This window comes from Diorhabda sublineata, chromosome 5 (assembly GCF_026230105.1).
Source record: "Diorhabda sublineata isolate icDioSubl1.1 chromosome 5, icDioSubl1.1, whole genome shotgun sequence".
Lineage (NCBI taxonomy): Eukaryota > Metazoa > Arthropoda > Insecta > Coleoptera > Chrysomelidae > Diorhabda > Diorhabda sublineata.
Window position 1 is genome coordinate 38066382 of NC_079478.1, and position 22330 is coordinate 38088711.

The 22330-nt window shown below is 31.5% G+C and overlaps 3 protein-coding genes across 4 annotated transcripts; 1 reads left to right on the forward strand and 2 right to left on the reverse strand.

The window, feature by feature from the left end:
* Positions 1–254: 254 nt before the first annotated feature.
* LOC130444620 (inorganic pyrophosphatase) lies at positions 255–2192 on the reverse strand. 2 transcript variants are annotated; one of them, XM_056779865.1, is made up of 8 exons: positions 2003–2183; positions 1566–1681; positions 1234–1504; positions 958–1175; positions 847–905; positions 677–786; positions 445–498; positions 295–380 (listed from the first exon to the last, which is right to left on the reverse strand). In XM_056779865.1, exons 1-7 carry the CDS (start codon positions 2154–2156, stop codon positions 452–454), a joined length of 975 nt encoding a protein of 324 aa, XP_056635843.1. In that variant the 5' UTR covers positions 2157–2183; the 3' UTR covers positions 295–380; positions 445–451. The 2 variants fall into 2 exon arrangements, with proteins under 2 accessions (XP_056635844.1, XP_056635843.1); XM_056779866.1 differs by lacking the exon at positions 445–498 and having other exon boundaries at positions 255–380; positions 2003–2192.
* A 403-nt stretch (positions 2193–2595) lies between these two features.
* On the forward strand, positions 2596–13237 carry LOC130444621 (uncharacterized). Its single transcript, XM_056779867.1, has 5 exons — positions 2596–2799; positions 3223–3350; positions 3406–4948; positions 8512–9849; positions 12627–13237. Exons 2-5 carry the CDS (start codon positions 3230–3232, stop codon positions 12700–12702), a joined length of 3078 nt encoding a protein of 1025 aa, XP_056635845.1. The 5' UTR covers positions 2596–2799; positions 3223–3229; the 3' UTR covers positions 12703–13237.
* Positions 13238–16330: 3093 nt separating this feature from the next.
* On the reverse strand, positions 16331–22068 carry LOC130444623 (lysosomal aspartic protease-like). Its single transcript, XM_056779869.1, has 8 exons — positions 21871–22068; positions 21433–21568; positions 21254–21377; positions 19097–19215; positions 18817–19016; positions 18524–18755; positions 18315–18446; positions 16331–16736 (listed from the first exon to the last, which is right to left on the reverse strand). Exons 1-8 carry the CDS (start codon positions 21933–21935, stop codon positions 16575–16577), a joined length of 1170 nt encoding a protein of 389 aa, XP_056635847.1. The 5' UTR covers positions 21936–22068; the 3' UTR covers positions 16331–16574.
* Positions 22069–22330: the final 262 nt, after the last annotated feature.

A 22330-nucleotide genomic window follows, 5' to 3' on the forward strand; every position in this document is an offset into this window, starting at 1 on the left:
AACGTAGCAATTAGTATACAGGGGGAACTATTATATGAATAAATATGTTAATTTGTATACAGTGTTCATCATTATTCAGAATTTATTCATTAAAAGTACAATTAACAGATGGCGGCCATATTTAAATTGCATAATTTGAAAGTTTAGGGAAAATTTCGATTCTAGTTGTATACAGGGTTGATCAATATTCAGAATTAATTATGTTTGTACTTATTGTAGGTTTGAAGTACAAGTTGGGGTTAAAATAAAAAAAATCGGTTTTATTCTTATTATTTATTAATAAAACATAGGAAAAATCATAAAAATATCTGAACGCTTCCATTTAGTATGAAGAAATTCCCATTTTTTTCACTTCAAATGGACGTAGTGCCATTTGTCGACTGAAACAAACAAAAAAATCATTGATCTCGACATATCTCTCGGCTTTGTTCAATTCCAACAAACCTAAATGTTAAAGCTTGCATTGGCATGACGGCGATACAAAGAAAATTTTATCAACTACAAAAAAATTAAAATCGGTATCAAGAATAAGCAAGAAAAATAACGAAAAAATTAAACTTAAACATTAACGTGACTTTTTGGACACGCTGTATATGATATAACCTAATTTTTTAACGAATTATAAGAAAAAATCGATTAAATATGATCAAAAAATGGGGAAATAATTATTACTAACCTATTGGATCGACGGATTGTGCTGGTCCGTATTCGGGAGTTTTCTCGATCACTTCTTTAGCTTCATTATAACTAATATTGAAAGAATTTCCATCTAAAGTTGTATTTACGCTAATAAAAATAAAATAAATAGTAAAAAAATCGCATGAAACAAAAAAATCAATTATTTACCATGATATCCCTTTGGCATCAACTTCTTTTGATACCAAGCTTTTCCAGAATTTGTGCACCTGTAAAAAAACGAAAAATTATAGATTTAATATTAATTAGATCAAATTTTACCTCATCGATGATTTTATGGGCGAAAGCTGCAGGTTTAGCTTCTCCATTAAAAGCGAATTGATTTTCCGGTTTTCCATCTGGGATCTTGTAAATTTTGAACCATTCGACCGAAGCTTTCAATAAACCTGGAAAATGTTTTTCTATGTCGGGAATGTCGTTGATATATTCGGATAACGGATCGTTGACGTCGATAGCGATAAGTTTCCAATCAGTTTCGCCTATTTTATGAAAAAAATTTATTAAAACGACGATTTAAAAGGGGAAATAATCAACTACCTTCGTCAATTAATGCGATAGTTCCTAATATTTTAACATTTAGAACTTCTCCGCGTTTCGCTACCCTATAACCAATTTCAATGACATCAATGGGATCATTATCACCTTTACATCCAGTGCCGTCATCGAGGTGTTCGGGGTTTTCCCACGTTTGCGGAAGGGCGCCATAGTTCCAAATGTAGCCGTGATGGGGGAAACAATTCGAAACGAAACGTGGTTTGCCTTTTTTAATGTCTTGTTTGATTGGATTCAAAATTTCTTTCATTGTAATCTTTAAAACGAACATTTCTGATTGTAATGTACTAATTCAGTTACAGTTTACATTTACTTACTTCCATTTTAGCATTAGTCCATCTTGGTATTTCTACCAGCATATTGAAAACCTTTTTATTAGCATCAACCACAAGTGGAATGTCATGAAGAGGGGAGATTGGTCCATTTTGATCCTCTATATATCGTATAACGAATAATAAGTAATATTTTTTAACCGAAATATATGTATTAAGTTGTGAAAATTAATCTTATCATAATGATGCAATAGTTCAAATGTATAAACCATAATTAAGACCATCGAAAAAAAAAAAATATGGATCCAATCAATTATTAAAGTAATCAATTCACGATAGGTATCATATTTATTAATACCGAAAATCACACATAATATTGGAATCAATAGATAATATAATAAGAATTACCGGCACTTTCACCAAAAATAATACGTATTTGAAAATCCTTTTGTGTTGAAATATACTAAATTTCACGTACTTACCCAAGTAAACTCTGTAATCAGCTGAAAATGGAGATCCTCGTTCTACAATAGAATAACTCATTCTTCTTGATATAAATTTGCAACTAAGCAAGTTAGGAATATGACAGCTCTTTTTACTTAAGCCTAACCCCAAAAATATAATTTTTTCAAACATTACGTCAACTTACATAGCGGAAATACCACAATTTATAAAATTCGTAAAAATATTTCGAGTGATAGTTCGATTACAATTAGGCATTTCTTAGAGATGATGAAGGTATTTATTAATTTATTGAATAAATATTTTCAAGTCAATACACTGACTGACATTACATTTGCATCAAATATTATTTTTGGAATCAAAATAAAACTCTATAACATATATCCAGTATATATTATACTTCACATTTTGATTCCGACGTAACGTCAAATTGTGCGATATTGGTTTTTGGTGGTTTATTCTATCTTATATCTAATTCTATTTCCTTATTCGTGTCGATAATTATTTCTTGAATATCTAAATGATTTTTTTTTAATTTAATATAATTTAATGTATATAGTTGTCGAGAAAACGCCTTAAACAAATCGATATATATATATTAATCGATTTATATAAAACATATCGACTCTTACAAAATGTAACAATTTATCCTGACATTTTATGGTATGTTATTGTGTTTGTTTTCTTTTAAGTTTCTTTTTCGTTATTTTTAAAAAAATATCTACAGTTTAACTAAATTTATAATCGGTGGTGAAATTAATTTCCTACAATAAGGAAAGAAGGAATAGTTGATATCATTTAACATCTTAAGAACCAGGTAAATTACTATTTAATTTATTCCATATTTATTTAAATAATACGCAGATATATAGGAAAACTTATTTTAAAACACGTTAAAAGGTATTTAAACGTAGAGAATACATATTGAATCATCGTTGTATTTTATTGAAAATAATTGAAATTATTATATTTTATATTTTAAAAACTATAATGAATGAATTAATGACGTTGATAATACTTTCTGTATTTTCCAACTCTCTGTATTGATAAATTCGAGATAAAACAATTAAACAATTATATTGTTCAACAACCGATAAGATAAAGCATTCTAATCATTCTTTGTATTTATTTTTGTCCAATTATTATCTTTTAAATTGATGATTCACTTTTATATTTTGTTATATCAGATCACATAAATCGCTTGGAAATAAAAAGTTTTTTTTCTTAATATTTAATTTAGTTCAGAAATGGATTTATTGGGATATCAAAAATCTTTTGAGGATTGTGTGAATCAATTGAGCGAATTATTTGGAAATACCTTAGATCTGGATGTTATAAGAAAGGTAGCAGTAGCTTGTAATTACAACGGTTAGTTCTAAATCGAAATATTTTTATATCAGTATAAAATAATATTTTGCTTTAGTTATGGAATCGTCAAACAAGTTAATAGAAATGACTACTAATCAAGGGGGTTTGTTAGATGGATCGAAATGCAAGAGTTATTCCTCGGTAGCTCTAGCAAGTGGAAGTACTTTTACACCTTTGGTTAATTCATCGAGTTGTACTACATTTCCTTCGGATAAATCTAAAAAATTATTAGATTTCGAACGTTGCGTTGAAAGTATCAACAAAGGTTACAAAGTTATGATTATCCTTAGAGGTTTACCCGGTTCTGGAAAAACTACTTTAGCTAAAAAAATATTAGAAAACACCGTGGGCTACGACTCCAATTATCATTTACACATTTTAAGCGCCGATGATTATTTTTGTCAAAATCCTCGCGGTATTTACGAATATAATGTAAGAAAAATCGAAGATGCTCACAATTGGAATCAAAATAGAGCGTTTCAAGCTACTAGAAGAGGTTTTAGTCCTGTCATAATCGACAATACAAACACGCAGATGTGGGAATTGAAAGCGTACGCATCAATGGCAATAGATTTCGGTTACATACTGGAAATATTAGAACCAGATACTCATTGGTGTTTCAATGATAAAGAACTAGCTAAAAGAAACACACACGGTGTACCTAGAACTAAAATAAAAGATTATTTAGATCGTTACGAGAAAAACATTACCGCTAAAAAACTTCTAACGGCTTATAATCTATATTATAGTTTACAAAAACCGCCGCAGATGAGATTGTACCCACCTCTTAACGTCACAGTTACAAATAAAGTAGAGAAATCACCGGAACCAATAGACACGATAAATCTAATGAATTTCGACGATATCGAAGAAGATAAACACAAAGAAATCCATAATAAATGCAACGGAATTAATAAAAACGATATTTTTGTGATAAGCGACGACGATGATGATAAAGAAGAAGAAAAAGTAATTGAAAATAAAGATGATTTGTACTCCCGATGGGGGGTTAACGAGACGTCGTTAAAATCCTGGGATATAGTGACTCCTTTACAAGATGTTTTCATTTCTGACGCCGCTTTATTGCAGATACCAAAATCGAAGGAAAATTGTCCCAAGGAAATTAGCGAAATTGGAATTGGTACTGAAGATGAATATTTCCGTTTAATCAGAAACGATAACGTTCTACCGGGTGTTTACGGTAACGTGAGAATTATCGAAACTATCAATCGAGATATAAATTATTTCAATAACGATGATAATAAGCCACCGATGGTTTCTTTGAAAATAACTTTGGATAAAAGTTGTATGACCGATGATATTTACGAGGATTGCGCTTTACATTTGGCGGAATTGGAGAATTTGTTTCCTTCTGTACCGAAAAATCATTTGAGGTATTGGTACAATAAATGTAAGGGCGATTTGGAATGGACCATTGAGTTTTTGTTGGAAGCCAAAGATGAGGTTAGTTCTCTCATTCGGGAAGAAGACGAAATTGCAGACGATGATAACGATAAAGATGTCGAAATGGCGGAAAGTTCCTCGGCGAAATCCGAAAGTGTCGTCAGGAAGAGATCGAGAAAAATCTGCAACTCCGAGTAAGTTTTTATTTATTTTACTTTTGCGCAATTGAAGCGGAATTGCTGCCAGTTATTTTTGCGCAGATATTAAATTTTGAAACAAAATCAATTTTAAAATTGCACTTGTGAGGTTGAAATTGCGCAAAGTTGTTTTGGTTCCTATTTTGCGCAAAGTTTCGTATATTTTGCGCATTTTTTTCAAACTCATTTCATTTTTTCAGTCTCAATTGTGCCATTTAATTAGCGCAAATCGGTTTATAATTGCGCATAATTGTTTTCGATCATATTTTGCGCAAAGTTTTGTACATCTTAGTCATTTTCGTATATTTTGCCTAAGAGCTTCGTATTTTTTACGCAGTTTCGTATATTTTGAGCATATTTTCATATATTCTGCGCAAAGTTTCGTACATTATGCGCACTAGTTAAGATAAAATTTTCATATTTGAGATATCAGATTATTTTTTGAATTGGCGCGATCAGATTGGCGCAAATCGGTTTACAATTGCGCATAATTGAGTTGGTTTCAATAAAATATTATGCGCAAAACTTTATATATTCTATATTCAGCGCGGCCGTTAATTAATCTAATCAAATATATAATATATTGGATTTGTAACAAAATATTTGCGCAAATCAAACTGCGCAAAACCAGCTAGTAATCACCTTTAATTGAATGGTTTCTACGAATTAGACCCTGGGCATTGTGAAAGTCAATTATTTTGTATCAAATTTCATATATTCTGCGCACTAGTTAAGATAAAATTTTCATATTTGAGATATCAGATCATTTTTTGAAACGCGTATCTTTTTTTGTCTCATTTGCGCGATTTGATTGGAGCAAATCGGTTTACAATTGCGCATAATTGAGTTAGTTTCAATAAAATATTATGCGTAAAACTTTATATATTCTATATTAAGCGCAGCAGTTGATTAATCTAATCAAAATTCTCATATATAATATATTGGATTTGTAACAAAATATTTGCGCAAATCAAACTGCTCAAAACCAGCTAGGAATTACGCTTAATTGAATTGTTTCTACGAATTAGACCTTGGGCATTGTGAAAGTCAATTATTTTGCACCAAATTTCATATATTTTGCGCAAACTTTCATATATTTTGCGCTTTAGCTAATTAAATTAATCAAAATTTCCTTATATAAGATATTAGTTCATTTTTTCATCAATTTGCGCCATTTTCATTGCGTTAAATTAGCTTGTAATTGAGCAAAATTAAGTTGGATTGAATTATTCGCATGAATTAACACCTCCTGCATTAAGCAAGTCATATATTTTGCGCAAAATTTCATACATTTAGCGCATTGGTTAATTAATATTGATATATTAGATAATTTTTTTAAACTCACTTCATTTTTTCGTTTATTTGCGCAATTTACATCTCACAAACCAGCTTATAATTGCGCAAAATTATGTTGGATTCAATGGTTCTCGGAAATTAAACCTCCCGCATTAAGCAAGTTAAATATTCTGTACAAAATTTCATATTTTTCGGTTCCATTATTTTCACCTTCTCTACATTTGCGCAAATTAGCTTGTAATTGCGCAAAACTGCGAATTATTTTCACAGTTAACCTTCTTCGAAATATTTTAAACAAAACCGAATCTTATATGCTACCAGATTTTAGTGCATGTTTCAAAAAATTTGCGTAAATTAGTATATATTGCATTCAAGACCGTCTGCGCAAATTACGATTGTTTAGAAGTAATAAGGTTCAACAGAAATTTCTTAACGCATTTTGTATATATTTTACGCTAAAATTCGAATCTATATTTAGCTGAATTAAATTTTAAGATTTAAATATTAAATACCCGCGCAATTTTTAATAGGTGTGCGCAGTAAATATAGATTATTGCGCAACGTAAGATTAAACTCAATCAAATACTGATTTGCGCAAAAATTTCAAAGCCTCTACAAATTTTTACGCGAACTATTCGACTAATATAGAGTCAATTTATTAGTTCCATAATTTTGCGCAAATAAAATAATTTTGCGCAATTTTTTCGATTATAATAATGTTTGATATCCTTAAATAAGTTTATGTTGTCATTTAGAACATCTCAAGAATCCCCGCGCAATTTCTAATAGGTGTGCGCAGGAGATAAGGATTATTGCGCAATGTAAGATTAAACTCAGTCAAATACTGATTTGCGCAAAAATTTCAAAGCCTCTATAAATTTTTTCGCGAACTATTCGACTAATATAGAGTCAATTTGTTAGTTCCATAATTTTGCGCAAATAAAATAATTTTGCGCAATTTTTTCGATTATGTTTGAAATCCTTAAATTAGTTTGTGTTGTCCATTAGTACATCTCAAGAATCCCCGCGCAATTTCTAATAGGTGTGCGCAGGAGATAAGGATTATCGCGCAATGTAAGATTAAACTCAGTCAAATACTGATTTGCGCAAAAATTTTAAAACCTCAACAAATTTTCACGTGAGCTATTCGACTGATTTTGAGTTAATTTATTAGTTCCATAATTTTGCGCAAATAAAATAATTTTGCGCAATTTTTTCGATTATAATAATGTTTGATATCCTTAAATAAGTTTATGTTGTCATTTAGAACATCTCAAGAATCCCCGCGCAATTTCTAATAGGTGTGCGCAGGAGATAAGGATTATTGCGCAATGTAAGATTAAACTCAGTCAAATACTGATTTGCGCAAAAATTTCAAAGCCTCTACAAATTTTTTCGCGAACTATTCGACTAATATAGAGTCAATTTGTTAGTTCCATAATTTTGCGCAAATAAAATAATTTTGCGCAATTTTTTCGATTATGTTTGAAATCCTTAAATTAGTTTGTGTTGTCCATTAGTACATCTCAAGAATCCCCGCGCAATTTCTAATAGGTGTGCGCAGGAGATAAGGATTATCGCGCAATGTAAGATTAAACTCAGTCAAATACTGATTTGCGCAAAAATTTTAAAACCTCAACAAATTTTCACGTGAGCTATTCGACTGATTTTGAGTTAATTTATTAGTTCCATAATTTTGCGCAAATAAAATAATTTTGCGCAATTTTTTCGATTATAATAATGTTTGATATCCTTAAATAAGTTTATGTTGTCATTTAGAACATCTCAAGAATCCCCGCGCAATTTCTAATAGGTGTGCGCAGGAGATAAGGATTATTGCGCAATGTAAGATTAAACTCAGTCAAATACTGATTTGCGCAAAAATTTCAAAGCCTCTACAAATTTTTTCGCGAACTATTCGACTAATATAGAGTCAATTTGTTAGTTCCATAATTTTGCGCAAATAAAATAATTTTGCGCAATTTTTTCGATTATGTTTGAAATCCTTAAATTAGTTTGTGTTGTCCATTAGTACATCTCAAGAATCCCCGCGCAATTTCTAATAGGTGTGCGCAGGAGATAAGGATTATCGCGCAATGTAAGATTAAACTCAGTCAAATACTGATTTGCGCAAAAATTTCAAAGCCTCTACCAATTTTTACGCGAACTATTCGACTGATATAGAGTTAATTTGTTAGTTCCATAATTTTGCGCAATTTTTTCGATTATAATAATGTTTGAAATAAGTTTGTGTTGTCCATTAGTACATCTCAAGAAGAAAAAATCGAAATAAAGAAGATGCTGGAAAGTAAATTCGACATTGGGGGAGAACATTATTCGCAACATTTGCGCAGAATCAAACAATACACGCTAAAAAATAATAAATCTAACGAGAATCGTCCACCGTCCACTAGCGGGGTAAATAACTTGGAAAATGTTAGCCCCGAAAGTGATATTTGTGTGATTAAAGTCGATGACGTAATAACCATCGATTCGGATTCGGAATTCGACGACATAGACACCCCGTCAGAAACATCTACGCCAGAAGAAACCATAGAATTGAATCTTGGAGAAACTTTCGTTTCTCAATTAGAATCAAGATTCGCGGATCCGAATATAAAATATCCCAAAGGATTATTGCCGGTAGTTCAAATGCCCGTCACGTTGGCCAAACAACTTTATACTTTTTACATAGAAAGCGTCTATCAACAAATGGAAAACCAACAAAATATATTGGAAACTTTGGTAAAAGAAGACGAAGAATTCGCAAGGAAATTACAAGCTAAAGAACAAGAAGAATTAGACGCTTATAAACCGCCGCCGGTGCCTAACCTCAAAGAAATAATGGACGATCAAAAGAGAGCTCAAAAAATTTACCAAACCGAAATAGAAAAATGGAAGAATTTCGATCCGGATACATTAGCCGATAAATTGACGAAACAAAAATTAATAAAATCATTTCCTACCGTACCGACGGACGTTCTACTCGAAGTACTGCACGCTCACGATAACAAATACGTCGATACCGTCGAAACGCTTATAGCGTCGACGGGACCGGCGAATGTCAAAGGCTCTACCGATATCGTTAAAGAACCGCCCATCGAAGACGACGTCCTGAACGAAATGAAAGAAGAGCAAAAGAAACATTCTAACGAAACGTTAAACGACGAACAACTACAAGCCGAAGCTTATCGAGAAGAAGCTAATAAATATTTGAAAAAACGGACGGATTTATATCAAAAAGCTCAAAAATATTATCAAAAAGGTATGACGGAAGTTGCCCAATTCTATTCGGGTCTAGCTAGTCTCCAAACTATTTATTACGATCGGGCCAACAGTATGGCGGCGGCGGCGTTCCTCGACGAACATTCGAAACGTTTACAGGATTTCAATACGTTGGATTTACATTTTTTATACGTGAAAGAGGCCATTCCGGCGCTGGATATGTTTTTGGATAGAAATATAAATTTGTTGAGGACGAGCACCTCCAATAAAAAAACCGAATATCTGCAAATTATTACCGGTAGAGGGAAGAGGAGCGATAACGGAGTTCCGAAAATTAAACCGGCCGTTTTAACGAGATTGACTAAGAGAAAAGTCAAGTAAGTTCCCTTTTTTATTATTTTTTTTTTTTTGCTTTTTAATCATTTTAAACTGCCGAAACGTCGAAACGATCGTTTCACCAAATACATCCCTCGATTCTGATCGAAAATGGGTTTGATATTGACACAATGGTTGTTCGAAGCATGCTGATTAAAAGCTCGAAACTCCGAAACCTCCCCAACCTTCTCGAAACTACGTCTGAAGTGTCTGAGGGGACTCTGAGAGGAAGGTAATTGGTTTTGGCCAATTGTTCTGAAATTTGGCACAATTATAGTGCAATTGGTACCCCAGAGGGTACTCTGGAAGTAAGGGAGTGTCAGTAATGAACTCGAAGCAGCAAAAACCTCCCCAGCCCTCTCAAAACTACGTCTGAAGTGTCTGAGGGGACTCTGAGAGGAAGGTAATTGGTTTTGGCCAATTGTTCTGAAATTTGGCACAATTATAGTGCAATTGGTACCCCAGAGGGTACTCTGGAAGTAAGGGAGTGTCAGTAATGAACTCGAAGTAGCAAAAACCTCCTCAGCCCTCTCAAAACTACGTCTGAAGTGTCTGAGGGGACTCTGAGAGGAAGGTAATTGATTTTGGCTAAATGTTCTGAAATTTGGCACAATTATAATGCAATTGGTACCCCAGAGGGTACTTTGGACGTAAGGGAGTGTCAGCAACAGACTCGAAGCAGCAAAAACCTCCCCAGCCCTCTCAAAACTACGTCTGAAGTGTCTGAGGGGACTCTGAGAGGAAGGTAATTGGTTTTGGCCAATTTTTCTGAAATTTGGCACAATTATAGTGCAATTGGTACCTCAGAGGGTACTCTGGAAGAAAGGGAGTGTCAGTAATGGACTCGAAGCAGCAAAAACCTCCCCAGCCCTCTCAAAACTGCATCTGAATTGTCTGAGAGGAAGGTAATTGGTTTTGGCCAATTGTTCTGAAATTTGGCACAATTATAGTGCAATTGGTACCCCAGAGGGTACTCTGGAAGTAAGGGAGTGTCAGCAACGGACTCGAAGCAGCAAAAACCTCCCCAGCCCTCTCAAAACTACGTCTGAAGTGTCTGAGGGGACTCTGAGAGGAAGGTAATTGGTTTTGGCCAATTTTTCTGAAATTTGGCACAATTATAGTGCAATTGGTACCCCAGAGGGTACTTTGGACGTAAGGGAGTGTCAGCAACAGACTCGAAGCAGCAAAAAGACTCTGAGAGGAAGGTACTACGCCGCTGAAGATCACCCTGTATACTCTCATTTATTAAATGTCTTTCAGGTTTGCATAAATAAAAAAAAATAGTTACGCCAATGATATAAATTGAAAGATAACGAAATATTTTATTTATATTTTTTTATACCGACTTATATAGCTCACCCCGAATTTTTTTGAAAGAAAATTCAAAGAGTTTCAAAAATTTTTGTTCAATACGTTTTTGATACCAATTTAAATGGTTCACACTGTATATTTATATGTGTTAGTGTTGCACAAACAAGAAAATTACTACGCCGCTACTTTATTTCGATTAATATTCGTTGAAATATGAAATTTTTTAAAAGATAATTCAAAAAGTACGAAAATTTTGTTCAATACCTTTTTGATACGAAATTAAATGGTTCACACTATATATTTATATGAGTTACTGTTGCATAAACAAGAAAATGACTACGCCGCTGCTTTATTTCGATTAATATTCGTTGAAATATGAAATTTTTTGAAAGAAAATTTAAAAAGTTCGAAAATTTTTGTTCAATACCTTTTTGATACGAAATTAAATGGTTCACACTATATATTTCCATAGTTTGGTGTTGCACAAATATAAAAATGACTACGCCATGTATTATTTCGATTAATATTCCTTGAAATAAGAATTTTTTTGAAAGATAATTCAAATAGTACGAAAATTTTTGTTTAATACGTTTTTCATACCAATTTAAATGGTTCACACTATATATTTTCATCGATTGTTGTTATATAAATACAAAAATGACTACGTCATGTATTATTTTGATTAATATTCGTTGAAATATGAAATTTTTTGAAAGATAATTCAAAAAGTACGAATATTTTTGTTTAATACGTTTTTGATCCGATATTAAATGGTTCACACTATATATTTCCATCGATTGGTGTTGCATAAATAGAAAAATGACTACGGCGCTGCTGTATTTCGATTAATATTTAATGAAATATGAATTTTTTTGAAAGAAAATGCAAAAACTTCGAAATTTTTTGTTTAATACGTTTTTGATACCAATTTAAATGGTTCACACTGTATATTTATATGTGTTAGTGTTGCATAAACATGAAACTGACTACATCACTGTATTATTTCGATTAATATTCGTTGAAACATGAAATTTTTTGAAAAATAATTCAAAAAGTACGAAAATTTTTGTTTTTTTTGTGAAATTTTTTTAAAAATTTAAATGGTTCACTCTATATATTTATACGGGTTAGTGTTGCATAAACAAGAAAATGACTACGCCACTGGTTTATTTAGATTAATATTCGTTGAAATACGAATTATTTACAAAAAAAATAGAAATTACGAAAATTCTTGTTTAATACAAAGTTAAATGTTTCACACTATATATTTATATCGATTGGTGTTTCATTAACATAAAAATGACTACGTCACTGTTTTATTTCGATTAATATCAATCAAAATATCAATTTTTTCAGAAAAAAAATCTTGTTTAATATCTCGTTATCAATTTAAATGGTTCACATTGTATATTAGAAAATACTTACGTCTGTTACTATATATTTCTTTTTTTTTTTTTTTCTCTTCCAGATTTGTACAATTAAATCCAGGTTTGTTGAAAGTAAAAATAGAAAAGTCGTCATTAGTCACTAGTGAATTAGCCTGATGGTATTTCGTACAATTGACAAATGACAAGTACAAAAATTTCTATAGTTAATTAAGAGTTTTCAATTAAATCTTCATTATTTTCAATTTTTTATACAAAAACCAAATTTTGTTTCAATCCATACCAGGACGGTACATTTCCCTTTGACCGATTTAGTGCCTTCCAACCTTTATGGTTTCATAAAGTTACGAGGGGTAAATGGGAAATAAACGACGTTTCTACCATTAATTATAAGTAGGATTTGTAAGCGAATTAAATAATTTTAATAATTAAAATAAGGGGAAACGGAATTGGCGAAAAGAAAATCCTTCAATGGAAAATTGTGTCAATCCACCCCTGGAATATCGAAAGTTTTTTTTTACTTATTTGATCGAGGGATATTTTTGTTTTTGGATTGTTCAATTGTTTTTTAATTATGTATAAAATGTAATGAAAAATTGTGTAAAAAAAAATAGTTTTATGACACCCACATTGTTTTTATGTTTATAATTATTATTAAGACAATTTTTACGTAAATAAATATTTGTTATTACTATTCAATTTGTTTATGTACAAAAATAAATTCATAATGTTCGAAAAAAAATTGATTACCCTTATGAAAATATTTTCTTTTTGGTTTACCTGTTTGCCTGTTTTTATGGTTTTTCACGTGCTACTAGTCGTATGGGTCACTAGGATTCATTTATGGTCAATTTGAACGACCATTTTAATCAACACCATTTTTTTTTTTCACTTAAGAACACAAATATTTGGAAATTGGTATTTTTTTTTCGCGTCCATCAACGTTGACAAACCTTTTTAAGTATAACATATTGCTGCGTTGCCAAACGTTATTTTCCACGAAACCGAGGAAATGTAATGAATTTCAAAAGGCATACGAAGATTGCGACGTTGCCGAACGTAGTTTTCCCCAAAACTTGGAAATTGTCGAAATAAATCATCACAACACCAACATACGGAGTTTGCAGTGTTGCCAAACTTTGTTTTCCCCAAATTCTTAAAAGTGTACTTGAAGTTGAGGTGTTGTTAATCACTGTTTATTCCATAATTAAGACAGATATTGCGACGTTGCTTTCCCCAAAACTGAGGAAATGTACAAATAACGTATACGAACTTTGCGGTGTTGTCTAACGTTATTTTCCACGAAACCGAGGAAATGTAAGGAATTTCAAAAAGCATACGAAGATTGCGACGTTGCCGAACGTAGTTTTCCCCAAAACTTGGAAATTGTCGAAATAAATCATCACAACACCAACATACGGAGTTTGCTGTGTTGCCAAACTTTGTTTTCCCCAAATTAAAGAAATTCTTAAAAGTGTACTTGAAGTTGAGGTGTTGTTAATCACTGTTTATTCCATAATTAAGACAGATATTGCGACGTTGCTTTCCCCAAAACTGAGGAAATGTACAAATAACGTATACGAACTTTGCGGTGTTGTCTAACGTTATTTTCCACGAAACCGAGGAAATGTAAGGAATTTCAAAAAGCATACGAAGATTGCGACGTTGCCGAACGTAGTTTTCCCCAAAACTTGGAAATTGTCGAAATAAATCATCACAACACCAACATACGGAGTTTGCTGTGTTGCCAAACTTTGTTTTCCCCAAATTAAAGAAATTCTTAAAAGTGTACTTGAAGTTGAGGTGTTGTTAATCACTGTTTATTCCATAATTAAGACAGATATTGCGACGTTGCTTTCCCCAAAACTGAGGAAATGTACAAATAACGTATACGAACTTTGCGGTGTTGTCTAACGTTATTTTCCACGAAACCGAGGAAATGTAAGGAATTTCAAAAAGCATACGAAGATTGCGACGTTGCCGAACGTAGTTTTCCTCCAAATTGAATAACTGTAGGAACTTTTCGAATGTTGTTTTCCCCGAAACTCGGAAAATGTCGGAAATTATAGAAATAAATCGTCATAACATTCGCAGTGTTGTCAGACGTTGTTTTGCGTAAAAAAAAGAAATTAGTATAAGTATACACAGGTTGCGATGTTGTCGAACGTTTTTCCCCCAAAAATTAGGAAATCGGAAAATTAACAAACGCAAAACTATTAAAATGCGTTGTTGCCGTACGTAGTTCTTCCCTAGATTTAGGGAAATTGAAGAATTGCGCGTATTTGCGCTGTTGCCGAACGTAATTTTATCTTTAACAATGGAGAAATGTTCATATGGGAAGATATAGAAATTGCGATGTTGCCAAACGTTTTTTTTGGTTTTAAAAACTAGGAAAATTGAAGAATTACTATACGAATTCAATTTCCCAAAGAAAAATTACTAAAATGCGTTGTTGCCGTACGTGGTTCTTCACTAGATTTAGGGAAATTGAAGAATTGCGCGTATTTGCGCTGTTGCCGAACGTAATTTTATCTTTAACAATGGAGAAATGTTCATATGGGAAGATATAGAAATTGCGATGTTGCCAAACGTTTTTTTTCTTAAAAAACTAGGAAAATGGAAGAATTACGATACGAAATCAATTTCCCAAAGAAAAATTACTAAAATGCGTTGTTGCCGTACGTGGTTCTTCACTAGATTTAGGGAAATTGAAGAATTGCGCTGTTGCCAAACGTAATTTTATCTTTAACAATGGAGAAATGTTCATATGGGAAGATATAGAAATTGCGATGTTGCCAAACGTTTTTTTTGGTTTTAAAAACTAGGAAAATTGAAGAATTACTATACGAATTCAATTTCCCAAAGAAAAATTACTAAAATGCGTTGTTGCCGTACGTGGTTCTTCACTAGATTTAGGGAAATTGAAGAATTGCGCGTATTTGCGCTGTTGCCGAACGTAATTTTATCTTTAACAATGGAGAAATGTTCATATGGGAAGATATAGAAATTGCGATGTTGCCAAACGTTTTTTTTCTTAAAAAACTAGGAAAATGGAAGAATTACGATACGAAATCAATTTCCCAAAGAAAAATTACTAAAATGCGTTGTTGCCGTACGTGGTTCTTCACTAGATTTAGGGAAATTGAAGAATTGCGCTGTTGCCAAACGTAATTTTATCTTTAACAATGGAGAAATGTTCATATGGGAAGATATAGAAATTGCGATGTTGCCAAACGTTTTTTTTTTGGTTTTAAAAACTAGGAAAATGGAAGAATTACGATACGAATTCAATTTCCCAACGTAAAATTATTAAAATGCGTTGTTGCCATACGTAGTTCTTCACTAGATTTAGGGAAATGGAACTATTTTCATGGAAAATTGTCCAACAGATTTTTCTCTCATTAATTAATTGTCTTATAAAAACGTAATGGATTTGCGCTGTCGCCAAGAACAATTTTATTCCTAACAAATGGGAATTGCGATGTTGCCAAACGTTTATTTTTTCTTTAAAAACTAGAGAAATGCAAAAATTACGATAGGAAAACAATTTCCAAAGGCGCTATTGCCATACGAAATTTTTCCCTAGTACTAGGGAAATTTTTGTTTTTATGGAAAATCGTGCGTCAGAGTTTTACCTTTTTAAAAAAAATTATCATACGGAGATTTACGTTGTTGCCGTATGTAATTTTGTCCCTAACAATGTTCATACGCGAAGATACGGAAGTTGCGGTGTTGCCGAACGTTGTTTCTTCTCCGAAAAAACTAGGGGAAACGGAAAATTTGATACAAAAAAAAATCTCTTAGATAAATTGAAATCTATTTATTAGCATCAATCAGTAACAATGTTTTACAATTAAAATAATGCGGGATATAATTATCGAATACACCCCCGTATAATAGAAATATGTCATGTCCGGGGCTCGTCAACTCGTGAACTCGCCCTAATAAAATGAACGATAAAAAAAAATTTATAAAAGCTGCCCGACAAAAACAAAAAATAAACAGAACAACTCAAATTTTTCGGGATAAAATTAAACGGTTTCGGCGAATCCGACACGGTTATTACCCATATCGAATTCCGTGTAATATTTCCCTATAAAAACGTCCCCCAAAATCCATAAAGGTCCGTTCGGTGGTGGTATATCGATACCCATGAAACCAGAAAGGCAGACCGTCTTACCGAATTGGGCGATCTGGAAATTAAATCGAAAATCTCCTCAAAATAAAAAAAACACCAACCGATATCGAATACATCCGTATTTTATTGATCACAAGAAAGCAATTAACGTAATTCTATAAGTTGTATCATCGAGAATCGTTTAGTTGTAAATTTATTGCCTTTTTGGGGCTTGGACTTTTCTTTTGGGACAATAGTCCCGAGAAAATCTTGTTTATTACTCATATTTCCGATTATTATTAACGAAAAGATACGAAAACAGTGTTAAAAGCTTTTTTAAGATCAAAAACTGATCATTCAGATGAGATTTCATCATATTTTGAGGTTTGACAGCAAAATAATTCAAATAAAAAGTGAAAAATCTACAACGACAGTGTTAAAAGCTTTATATGAACCCAAGAATAAGAATATCATGATTTTTTTGGATTTATTGGTATGATGTTCGCTTATTCATCCCAAAATATTGTTTTTTACACTTAATTCCAATTTATATAATGAAAAATGAGAGAAAAACAGTGTTAAAAGCCTTCTTTGGGACCAAAAAGGAATGATTTAGTTGAATTTTCGTTATTTTTGGGTCCTTACAGGCGAAATATCCATTTACCTTGTCTTCTACCCATAATTCCAAATGTATAAGATATAAAAAGTAACACAAACAATGTTAAAAGCCTTCCCAGAATCCAAAAACTGATAAATTACTTAAAATAGCATCGTCCATTCGAACTGGGGGCCCTCTATCGACAAATAGTCCTTCAATTACTCGAAAAAACTGTTTTTTACCCAAAATTTCAATTTCTATAAATAAAAAACAATGTTAACAACGTTAAAAGCTTTCTTGGGATCCAAAAAGTGATAAATTACTTAAAATAGCATCGCCCATTCGAACTGGGCATCATCTATCGACAAAATAATCCTTCAATTACTCGAAAAAACTGTTTTTTACCCAAAATTTCAATTTCTATACATAAAAAACAATGTTAACAACGTTAAAAGCTTTCTTGGGATCCAAAAAGTGATAAATTACTTAAAATAGCATCGCCCATTCGAACTGGGCATCATCTATCGACAAAATAATCCTTCAATTACTCGAAAAAACTGTTTTTTACCCAAAATTTCAATTTCTATAAATAAAAAACAATGTTAACAACGTTAAAAGCTTTCTTGGGATCCAAAAAGTGATAAATTACTTAAAATAGCATCGCCCATTCGAACTGGGCATCATCTATCGACAAAATAATCCTTCAATTACTCGAAAAAACTGTTTTTTACCCAAAATTTCAATTTCTATAAATAAAAAACAATGTTAACAACGTTAAAAGCTTTCTTGGGATCCAAAAAGTGATAAATTACTTAAAATAGCATCGCCCATTCGAACTGGGCATCATCTATCGACAAAATAATCCTTCAATTACTCGAAAAAACTGTTTTTTACCCAAAATTTCAATTTCTATATATAAAAAACAATGTTAACAACGTTAAAAGCTTTCTTGGGATCCAAAAAGTGATAAATTACTTAAAATAGCATCGCCCATTCGAACTGGGCATCATCTATCGACAAAATATATCGAAAAATCAAAAATAAAACTTTGCTTACCCTAAGTACGTAATCGGTACCTTCCAAAGTGAAATTTTTTCCCCCCAAAACGAAATCGATGGTCGGTAAATTTGGAATCAAATCGCAATCCACCATATATTCCCCGCCGGGAACGGGCGTACCACCTATAGCCTTATAAATAAACAAAAAAAAAAAAAAAAGAAAAACAAAATTACAACCCAATAAATCGAGTTTACGAAATTACGTACTTTGTTAATAGCGGTAATTTCTTTGGTGGGTCCCGCTATTAAACTGGTACCGGTATCGGCTATGGCTTGGCAACCCTTCGAGCAAAAAGTAGATCCCCCCAATTTAACTTTGTCCATAAAAAATTGCCAATAAGCCTTACGGCTAACGGGCACGTAAGTAAAATCGCCTTTGTAATGAGCCGGATCTGAACCTCCGATGATAAGTTCGCCACCTTCTTTACCGTCCGGGTTCCTGTCAAACACACCTCGTATTACCGCAACGATATCATCGACGTTTCATTTGATTTATTTACCTGTTGAGGTAGAACGAAAATACCGGTTGGGATATCAAATTATTTTTGATCATGTTGTCGAAAACGGGCGTGACTCCGTCCACCGATATAGTGGAATAACCCATACCCAGGATGCCGTCGAATTTGGCGGCAACGAAAGCTACGCCCGGTTCGCTGACGGCTTCGGCGAAAGTTTGTCGTTTTATCTGGATGTTTCCGATCTGATGCGATTTGGAATGAAAAAAAAAAAAAATGGGGGTTTTAGGTTTTGTTCGATTGCGATCGCTTATTTATTACTCACGGAAACGACGTCCGTCGAGAGGAAACCGCTCAGGCTACCAGATCCGTACTGGATTGCGAATTTGGTGCCGTTTTGTTGATATGTCGACGATTTGGACGAATCGTATTTATTATGAAGCACTGTAATTTATATTTAAAAGTAAAATATCGAATTTATTGAAAATTATCACGAAAATGAATTTTATTTTGTTTAAAATAAATTTTTGCGGATGACAACAAAAAAAATTTGTTTTTAGTGCGTTTAAAATGTTTATTTCTTAGTTAATTTTAGCCAAAATTGGATTTTTTGAGTTTAATTTTGTTAAAAATTGTGTTTTATCAGTTTAATTCGATTGGAAATTGACCTTTTTCAGTTAATTCTAGTCCGAATTTCACTTTTTTTATTTTAATTTTGTGAAAATGTGATTTTTTCAATTAATTTTAGCCCAAAATTCACTTCTGTAAATTTGTTTGATTCGAAAATGACTTTTTCCAGTTTATTTCGATTCAAAATTGACCTTTTTCAATTAATTATAGCCAAAAATTCACTTCTGCAAATTTATTTGAGTTAAAAACGACTTTTTCCAGTTTATTTCAATTCAAAATTGGATTTTTTCATTAATTTTTCTCAAAAATTCACTTTTCTAAGCTAAGTTCAGTCAAAAGAGGCCTGTTTCAGATAATTCTAGTCTGAAATTCACTTTTTTGAGTTTAATTTTGTTAAAAATTGTGTTTTATCAGTTTAATTCGATTGGAAATTGGCCTTTTTCAGTTAATTTTAATGAAAAATGTACTTTTTTTAGTTAAGTTTAAACAAAATTGGATTTTTTCAATTAATTATAGCCCAAAATTCACTTCTGCAAATTTATTTGAGTCAAAAATGACTTTTTCCAGTTTATTCGATTGAAAATTGGATTTTTTTAGTTAATTTTACCTCCAAAATTCACCTTTTTAAGTTAAATTCAGTCAAAATAAGAATTTTTTCAGTTAATTCTAGTTTAAACTCTACTTTTCTAAGTTCAATTTGAAGAAAAATGGTTGTTTCAATTTATTTTCGACAAAAACCAACTTTTTAACTGAAATTTCATTGAAAATTGGCTTTTTTTAATTAGATTCAATGGAAAATTGGCTTTTTCCAGTTAATTTCGTACAAAATTTAGTTTTTCCAAGTTTTATTCAGTCAAAAATGGCTTTTCGTCTGAAAATAGCTTTCAAGCTTGCATTTGATAGTTATTTTTTTAGTTTTCAGTTAATTTTGGTCAAAAATCTATTTTTCCAAGTTAGGTTTGGTGAAAAGTTACTTTTTTCAGTTAATATTGGTCAAAAATGACTTTTTTGAGATTGTTTTTACCAAAAAATGCCTTTTTTAACTTTACTTCGATTAAAACTGGCTTTTTCCTAGTTAATTTTGCTCAAAAATTTACCTTTTTATATTCAGTTCAGTTAAAAATGCCGTTTTTCAGTTCATTTTCTTCAAGAAATAACTTTCCATTTCAAATTTGATCAAAAATTGACCTTTTCCAGTTTATTTTCATCCAAAAACAGCTTTCCCAACTTTACATTGAGCTTTTATCAGATTAAATTTGTACAAGCCAAATTTACCCCATTTGTCAAATAAATTTTATCAAAAATCAGCTTTTCCAAGGGTAAATTCGTCAAAAAATATCCTTTTTTCGGTGTATTATGATCAAAATATGATTTTTCTCATTTTGAATTGACCAAAAAATGAAGTTTTCCAAGTTTATTTGAACAAAAATGACTTTTTTCAGTGTATAATGGTCCAAAATAACTTTTTTCATTGTATATGATCTAAACTAACTTTTTTCCGTGTATAGTGGTCCAAAATAACTTTTTTTCGAAATATTTTAGTCCCAAAATGTATTTTCTGAGTTTACAGGTCAAAAAAGTCACCATGTAGAGTTAAAACCAAGCGTTATCATTAAAAATTATCAATATTTTGTAGACTACAAATATAGTTCATTATTTCTTGTTCTTCCAGCGTATTAATCAACAAATAATCATCGTACGATTAACAAAGGTCACATAAACAGTACATTTACAATTAATAAACATTTCTAATTATTTTTATCACGTTTAAATATTATAAAAACAATTTGTTATTTGAGCAATTATACACAGCAACAATAACATGAAGAATAAATTCAAAATATGTACTTACAGCAAGCAATATTAGTGAAACTACACTTTTTCGACGGTACCCATAAATTAGAGGAACCGGTATCAAATACAACTTTAAACGATTGCGGTGGGGTACCAATTTCAACAACTCCATAATATTGAGCCTAAAAAGATTTTTTTTTAATTAAAAACTTGCCAACGAAGAAAAATACTACTCACATCTAAATAATTAGATAAAGGCTCGGGAATTGGACCACCTAAAGAACCACTATAGCGATTTAGTACCACGCGACTAATCTCAGTATCTATTTCATGGAAATGATTTCTAACAGATTGAAATTTGTGTAATGTTACACTAAAAAACAGATATTTAACTTAAGCATACAAATAAGTCGAAAAAATTAAATATTGTAGCGTGTAAAGTTCATTTGATAAAGTGGCATCTACAACTTTTATTGATATAAATTAAGAAAACAAATAGATAGTTTCAACTTCAAATCTACTATCAAATCAAAATTTTTGAATAAAATATTAATATTTTGAATAGTTTCAATAAAAAACAACAACTTAAACATATATACAAAACACAATTTATATCGAATGATTTTTTGTAATAATATTTATATAATATTACAAAGCTATATAATCTATAATTACCGATGTAAAGTACAATTAACTGTACAAATAGTACATATTAAAAGTAAAAAAATGTAAATTCGCATTTTACAAACGAAATAAAACCGGTATAACTCGCAAGACTTCACAAACAATAATGGCAATCGGATATTAAAATTAAATTAAAACAGAAGCGGATGATTTGACAGTTTTCATTGGTTAAATCACCTGATAAAATATGAAACATGCGCAGTAACTTTCTATTTGAAAAACCTCAAATAATATAAAATGAAAAAAGCACCTACAATTATAATTTACGTAATAAATATTATTAAAAACATATTATATATTAATTCAAATAAAAATTTAATAATACTCGTGGTTTTATTTTATGAAATGATAAATTTTATACGAATTCGTCCTATGTTTAAATTTAGCGGTAAAATCTGAAATCTAATGGTGCGTTCCACTAAGCACTCACGATCTTTTCTGTTCCTCTTAG